The sequence below is a fragment of the Vulpes lagopus genome, chromosome 7, assembly GCF_018345385.1.
Source record: "Vulpes lagopus strain Blue_001 chromosome 7, ASM1834538v1, whole genome shotgun sequence".
NCBI classification, from domain to species: domain Eukaryota; kingdom Metazoa; phylum Chordata; class Mammalia; order Carnivora; family Canidae; genus Vulpes; species Vulpes lagopus.
Window position 1 is genome coordinate 14,654,152 of NC_054830.1, and position 7,710 is coordinate 14,661,861.

A 7,710-nucleotide genomic window follows, 5' to 3' on the forward strand; every position below is an offset into this window, starting at 1 on the left:
GTCCTGGCCTTGGGAGCGGACTAAACCCTACCCGCCTCCCGGCTGAGCACAGAGGTCTCCGGCGCCCTCTGCTGGGGCGGCTTCCCCCTTCGCGGATCCCCAAACTGGAGGATGCAGGTGAATCCCCGGCCGGGCTTGTTGGAATGCAAGATTCTGATCAAGGGGTGTTGGGCAGGGTCTGGGGTTCGGCATTGCAGACAAACTCCCAGAGGAAAAGGATGCGGGGCACACTCAGTGGCAAGGACTGCAACTGCCGAGGCCCGGGCAGTTTTAATTCTGCAGCGGCGACCACAGGGGCGCGGCCCGGGACTCACACGCCAGCCCCAGACGTCTCCCCGGGAAACCTAAGCCCCTTCGCCCCTCGGAGGCCCCGGAGCTCGGCCCCGCTCCTCGGGGGCCCTCTCCGCCCCCGGATTGGCCTCCCTGCTCACGTGGGCACCGCGTCACGTGAGGCCGCCGCCCAATCGCGGCGCGCGCTCTGCCCTGTCGGTGGCGGGGGCGCCGCGCCCTGGAGAGACGGCGGCGGGCGCTATGGCCGAGAGGCCGCAGGCCCCGGGCGGTGCGGTGTGCCCCGCCGCCTACCCCGACGCCGCCGCGGAGTTCCCCCCGCACCTCCAGGCCGGCGCGATGCGGCGCCGCTTCTGGGGCGTGTTCAACTGCATGTGCGCCGGCGCGTTCGGGGCGCTGGCCGCCGCCTCCGCCAAGCTGGCCTTCGGCAGCGAGGTCGAGCCCGGGGCGCCGCTGCGGCCAGCGGGGGGGGGGGTGGCGGAGGGGCGCGGAGGGGCGGGGGCGGGGACGCAGGGCGAAGCCTCACGCCCGCAGGTCTGGTCGCCCCGGCCGCCGCGGTCAGCAGAGGCGGGCGGGCGTCCCTCCCTTTAAGGCCCGCGAGTCGTCGCCCAGTGTAGGCGGTAGGAGACCCGAGCCTCCTCCGACCGGGCCTGCCGTGCGCCCTCGCGTCTGTCCTGCGTGGGGCTGGTCCGTCCCCTACACCCGCCCTGCCTCTCACTGTAAGCCCTCATGCCCGAACCTTGCCCTCCACGTGACTCCAGGTGGGAAGCCTGGTGCCCATCTCTCTGGCCCCTAATTAACGAGGGCTTTGAGCTGCATACCCTGCTGCCGGGTCGTTGGTGCTTTGGGGCACAGAGGCGGAAGAGAGGACGGGGAAGCACTGTGGGTATCTCCCCCCCCCCTCCTGCATCCTTGCTGAGGACTGAGCTGCCCCTCTCCTCGCCAGTCCTAGGCCCGCGTCTGCACCTGCGCCCCGGGGTTCGGTTTGACCTGGACCGGGGACAGACTGGGTCTTTGGGGGTCGCCTATTTAGGGCTGATCCAGTGAGTACCACCTTGCTTGACCTTAGTGTCCTGTTGGGTGTAAACTCTTCAAGTGGTCCAAAGGAAGATGAGAGACTCTGAACCATGAGGTTTCCTAGTCTTCTTTTGTGCACCAGGCCTTCCTGACTATATAAGCAGGCTGCCATCGGTGCATGCAATGCCTTCGTGAAAATTCTACAGACACCCTTTAAGACACTACTCAACAGTTACAAGAGGGGCTCCTGGTTAGCTCAGTCAGAGCATGCACCTCTTGGTCTCAGGGTTGTGACTTTGAGCCCCACGTTGGGTGTAGAGATTACTTTAAAAAATAAAGTATTTTATTTATTCATGAGAGCCACAGAGAGATAGAAAGAGAGGCAGAGATATAGGCAAAGGGAAAACAGGCTCCTGTGGGGAGCCTGATGCGGAACTCGATCCCAGGACCTGGGGATTGCGTCCTGAGTGGAAAGCAGACGCTCAACTCAACCACTGAGCCACCCGGGTGTCCCTAAAATAAAATATATATATTTTTTAAAAAGTATGATATTTAGATGACCCCAAAGAAGGCAGCTATGTCTGCAGGCAGTTTTCTAATTCAAAACCAAGTAAGGGGTCTGCATATTCTTTGCGCAGGAGGCTTAAGATCCTCTTCTCTCCAGGCTTTCACTTAAAAAAAAAAAAAAGAAAAAGAAAAAGGCTGCAAGTACTCTAAGTGATGTCTGGGATCACTAGCCAAGTAGAGGGTGTTTTCCCTAAGTAGTGCTGTGTCCTGGTTGAAAGCGTGGAGCCACTGCCTGGGTTTGAATCCTGATGGCTCCCACCAGCTTTAGGCAAGTTACTAATGTCTTAGGTTCTTTTCTCTGTAAAGTGGAGTTAAGGGAATAAACGAGAATGTACTTAAGACACTTGGCACAGCACCTGGCACAGAGTTAAAGTTCAAGAATGCCTAGCAGTGGGCAGCCCGGGGGGGAGCTCAACGGTTCAGCCCAGGGCATGATCCTGGAGACCCCAGATCAAGTACCACATCAGGCTCCCTGCATGCAGCCTGCTTCTCCCTCTGCCTGTGTCTCTGCCTCTCTCTCTCTCTAATGAATAAATAAAATCTTAAAAAAAAAAAAAAAAAAAAAAAAAGAATGCCCAGTGGGACTGGCCTGAGTGTCCTGTAGGCTGCACAGAATGGGGGAAGCACAGCCGGTTATGCTTTACCCCATCCCTGGAAGTGAGGGCTCCTCCCTTGGTCTACTTATGCTACGTACTAGCAACTGCTTGGCCCTCTGGCACTGATCTTTGACACCAGTGAGTGGTCCCCAGAACACAGTACTGGTTATGGATTAGCTTTTCCCTCTGCCCAAGGGCAATGGCCACCTAAGTCTCAGTTTATTTCTGCTGTAAAAAGAGTGTGCGGAGCACAGAATTAAGTGAAGTCCTGTGCAGGAAAGCTCTGAGGACCGCCCACCCAGGCTGTGGTGGGATCCGGCTGCTGCTGATCGGCCGCTAGGTGTGCTGGGAGGGGGGCTGCAGTGACACTTTCTTCTGCAGGTGAACGTGGGCTTCCGCATCTTAGGCATTATCGTGATGGCGACCACCAATTCTCTCATGTGGACGTTCTTTAGCCGCGGCCTCAGTTTCTCCATGTCTTCGGCCATTGCATCTGTCACGGTGACTTTTTCAAACATCCTCAGCTCGGTGAGTAACCTGAGGGTGCGGTCCCCCTGTCCCACACCTGGGTCCTGGGGGGAGGGCGACTCTGGGGGAGTTAGGGAGCTCCCGCCCTCCCAGACAGGACTAAAGGCAGGAACTGAAGCAGAGATTGGGCTGTAGCTTGACCCCTGCAGGCTGCTCCTCTAATCTCAAGCTAGCTGGGAATGACATCCGGCTGTACAAAAGCCTGCGTGCTTGCTGCCCTTCCAGGGTGCAGCTCTCATCCTGTGGTCTCTGCAGCCTCCGTGCAAGCTGACTCCTAGGGGTCTGTGACCTTGAGCATGAGACATGGAGGGTGGACGCCCTTTCCTCTGATAGCCTGATGTCAGCCCTGCCATTGAGGGAGGGAGGACTTGGCAGGCTGCTTTGGATCAGCCAACACCAGGCACCAGCTGTGGGCTGGGCCTGAGCGCCCGGCCTGTGCTACTCTTCCCTGTGCCCTTTGCTTGGGGCCAGGGCTATGAGGAAGCCCTCCCCCCGCCCCCACAGGTGAGCCGTAAATGAATAGTGACTTGCAGAAGGTGACAGCTGGGTTTCCAGCTCCAGACCTTTCCCCCTGCCCCAGGATGGCAGGCAGCCCCCGGGGGAGTGAGGAGGTGCCTACTTGCTGAGGTCGAGTCCGGCGGGCACGTGTCTGCGTGGCCTCACAGTGGTCTTTGTCCACAGGCCTTCCTGGGCTTTGTGTTGTATGGAGAGTACCAGAAGGTCCTGTGGTGGGGAGGCGTGTTCCTCATCCTCTGCGGCCTCAGCCTGATCCACAGGAAGCTGCCACCCAGCGAGAAGGCCCCTGCACACAAGCAGCAGTAGCAACAGGGGCCCAACGACCCAACGGGTGACAGTGTGGCCAGGTGCGTGGGGACCGCTTCCCAGGTGGTCTGGGTGCAGCCTCCTGACCATCGGCCAGAGGGAGATGCTCCTGAGGGAAACGGGCCTCTGACCTTGCGGGCGGCCAGCCATGGCTTCTGGGTGGAGAAAGGACAAGTGTGGTCAAGTCCTGCCTGAGGCCTTCTCGAGACACCTGCATGGTGCTTTGGATCCTCACACCCTGGGCCTGCCCGGTGGCCCTTGGCAGACGCTGGAGACCCTGGGCCTGGCGTGCTGGGTGCGTAGACTGGAAACCACACTACCTGTAGTCCTGTGGCCGAACAAAGGCCAGTCATGGGACATTGGGATCAGCTCTCAGTGGAGCCTTCTGATAACTCCTGACACTGATGTACAGGATACCTGTGTCTTGCTTCTGCAGTTTGGCAAGGGAAGGGAAACTGGATTAATAAATCCTTTTTTTTTTCTTCTTTTTTTAAAATAGCAGGTACAGCATCTTAATGCTTCCTTACTTTTTTTTTTTCCTTTCCTAATTTTTTGGAGTGAGAGGGAGCAGCCCAAGTGAGCTGTAGTTCTTGGAATGGAGTTAATAGCTGCCCTCACCCCTTCCCACTCCCCAGGCCTGGGGCTCAGCTGCTCTACCTCCCGAGCTCCAGCACACGGTTCTGTCCTGATGGCACCCAGGCTGGCGCTCTTCAGATTCAGCAGGGTCTGTCCATTTTCTTGGTACTCGAGGAGGAGAGCTTAACCTCACTGTGGGGACCTAGTTTTGTCTTACTCTTGAGGAAAGGAAAGCGGCCCAGGCTGCTCCCACCCCCTCATTTTCCCTGGAGGCCTGTCTGCCCTTGGGTTTTCTCAGATCTCTGTGACTTTTTTTGTATCTTACACAGTGTGAATGTAATTCCTAGTTCAAAATGGTCTGTGTGCTGCCTGCCCGTTCCCTTGTGTGGAGCTTCAAGTGTGATGCTCACCTCCAGTTCTCTGAGGGGAGGGTGGGGGGTTCCCCTGGGTGTCTTGATACCCGCTCAGCTCTCCCAAGGCTGACCGCCTCTGTGTCTTCTTCAGACGTTCTATGCAATAGAGGAGAACTTGGCAACCAGTAGGCAGTGGAGCGGATGGTTGGGGGGTGGGGGGCAAGGGCTGTGTCCAGGGTGGCCCCTCCTCCCTGCCCAAGTAGCACCTGCACTGCCCTCCTCTGTTACTCATGGCACAGCTGACAGATGAGCTTCTGAAAACTGTTCCATGGTTCCTACTGATTGGGATCTGGCCTTAGCTCACCTCCCCAGTTTCTCTCTTACTGCCTCCTTAATAGCCCCTCATCCACCATGCTAGAGTTACCCCAAACACCTGCATCTTAATAGTTCTCAAGTCTAGTATTTCCAGTCCTGCCTCTGTGCTTGGTGTTTTTTTGCAAGAATAGGAAAGCCCATCCTAAAATTCTTTTTTTTTTAAATTTTTATTTACTTATGATAGTCACAGAGAGAGAGAGAGAGGCAGAGACACAGGCAGAGGGAGGAGCAGGCTCCACGCACTGGGAGCCCAATGTGGGATTCGATCCCGGGTCTCCAGGATCGCGCCCTGTGCCAAAGGCAGGCGCTAAACCGCTGCGCCACCCAGGGATCCCTCATCCTAAAATTCATGGGAACCCTCAAGGGGTGCCTGAAGAGCCATAACAGTCTTTAGAAAGAACAGTGTCAGAGGACTTACACATCCTGAGTCCAAAACTTACTGCAAAGATACATAGTGAAAACAGTATATAGTACTGGCCTAGAGATATGAACCAGTGGTACGGCATAGAGAACCTAAGCCCTTTGAGAAGGGTGAGAGACCATTCAGCAGGAAAGGGCAGTTCTTTTCAACAGTTGGTGCCGGAGAAACTGGATATATGTATCCAAAAGAATGAAGTTGGACCCTTACCTTTCACCATATAGAAAACAAACTTGGGATACCTGGGTGGCTCACTGGTTGAGTGTCTGCCTTCATGAAGTTCAGGGCGTGATGCCGGGGTCCAGGGATCGAGTCACACATCGGGCTCTGTGAGGGGAACCTGCTTCTCCCTCTGCCTGGGTCTCTGCCTTTCTCCTTCTGTGTCTCTCATGAATAAATAAATAAAATCTTAAAAAAAAAAACACTCAAAATGAATCAGAGACCTAAAATTATAAGAACTGAAACTATGAGCTCTTAGGAGAAAACAGTAAAAGCTTCACAACATTGAATTTGGCAATGAGTTTTTGAAATCTAAAGCACAGGCAGCAAAAGAGAAATAAATTGGATCTTATCAAAATTAAGAATTTTTGTGAATCTAAGGACACCATCAAGAGAGTATGGGACGCCTGGGTGGCTCAGTGGTTGAGCATCTGCATTTGGCTCAGGGCATGATCCTGTGGTCCCGGGTTGGAGTCCCAGGTCAGGCTCCCTGCATGGAGCCTGCTTCTCCCTCTATGTCTCTCTCATAAATAAGTAAATAAAATCTTAATAAAAAAAAAAAAAAGTGAGTGCCATAACCTAAGAATTGGAGATATTTGCGAATCATATATCTGAAAAAGGATTAATATCCAGAATATATAAAGAATTTCTACAATTCAACAACAAAAAAATTCAACTTAAAAACAGGTAAAGGACACGAACAGACATTTCTCTGAAGGAGATGTACAATGGCCAGTAAGTATGTGAAAGATGCTCAGCATCACTAGTCATTAGGGAAATGCAAATGTAAACCACAGTGATGGGCACCTGGTAGCTCAGTCAGTGAAGCAGATGCCTTCAGTTCAGGTCATGACCTTGGGATCCTAGGATTGCGCCCCACTTGGGCTCTCTGCTCAGCAGGGAGCCCGCTTCTCTCTCTACCTCTGCTGCTTCCTTTTTTTTTTTTAATTTTTTAATTTTTATTTATTTATGATAGTCACACAGAGAGAGAGAGAGAGGCAGAGACACAGGCAGAGGGAGAAGCAGGCTCCATGCGCTGGGAGCCCGATGTGGGATTCGATCCCGGGTCTCCAGGATCGCGCCCCGGGCCAAAGGCAGGCGCCAAACCGCTGCGCCACCCAGGGATCCCTACCTCTGCTGCTTCCCCTGCATGTGCTCTCTCTGTGTCAAATAAATAAATAAATAATTTATTTATTAAAAGGCTCCATGAGCTCCACAACAAGATAGCACCTCAAACCTATTAGGATGGTTACTATAAAAACAACAATGCAAAACAAACCACAGAAAATGACAAGTATTGGTGAGAGTGGAGAAACTGGAACCCTTGTGCATTGCTGGTTGGAGTGTAAAATGGTACAGCCACTGGGGAAGATAGTTTGGCAGTTTCACAAAAAGCTGAATAATTATATGATTCTAGCAATTCCTGCTCTAGGTATATACCCCAAAGAATTGAAAGCAGAGACTCAAACAGATACTTGGATACCAGTGTTCATAGCAACATTATTTACAATAACCAGAAGGTGGAAACAAATGTCCCAACAGCATAAGGATGCATAAACAACATGTAGCATATACATACAACAGATTATTCAGCCTTAAAAAGGAATGAAGATCTAACACACAGGCTACAAACAAAGATGAATCTTTTTTCTTTTTTTAAAGATTTTATTTCTTAGAAAGGGAGCACAGAGGGAGAAGCAGACTGAGCAGAGCTTGATGCAGGGCTCGATCCCAGGCCTGAGACTGAGACCTGCGCTGAAGGCAGATGCTTAACTGACTGGGCCACCCAGGCACCCCAAGAAAGAGGAACCTTGAAAACATTTTGCTTGGGGATCCCTGGGTGGCTCAGCGGTTTAGCGCCTGCCTTTGGCCTAGGGCATCCTCCTGGAGTCCTGGGATCGAGTCCCACATCTGGCTCCCTGCATGGAGCCTACTTCTCCCTCTGCCTGTG

The 7,710-nt window shown here is 53.5% G+C and overlaps 1 protein-coding gene across 1 annotated transcript; it reads left to right on the forward strand.

The window, feature by feature from the left end:
• The first annotated feature begins 503 nt into the window (after positions 1 to 503).
• Positions 504 to 4,314, forward strand: TMEM42 (transmembrane protein 42). Its single transcript, XM_041760383.1, has 3 exons — positions 504 to 723; positions 2,850 to 2,996; positions 3,678 to 4,314. Exons 1-3 carry the CDS (start codon positions 532 to 534, stop codon positions 3,816 to 3,818), a joined length of 480 nt encoding a protein of 159 aa, XP_041616317.1. The 5' UTR covers positions 504 to 531; the 3' UTR covers positions 3,819 to 4,314.
• The last annotated feature ends 3,396 nt before the right edge of the window (positions 4,315 to 7,710 follow it).

Excerpts from the sequence above, each read along its gene's own strand:
- TMEM42 (XM_041760383.1), top strand. The coding sequence starts at position 532 with ATGGCCGAGAGGCCGCAGGCCCCGGGCGGTGCGGTGTGCCCCGCCGCC. Across the intron at positions 724-2,849 it reads AGCTGGCCTTCGGCAGCGAG|GTGAACGTGGGCTTCCGCAT; the intron begins GTCGAGCCCGGG and ends TTTCTTCTGCAG. Across the intron at positions 2,997-3,677 it reads TTTCAAACATCCTCAGCTCG|GCCTTCCTGGGCTTTGTGTT; the intron begins GTGAGTAACCTG and ends CTTTGTCCACAG.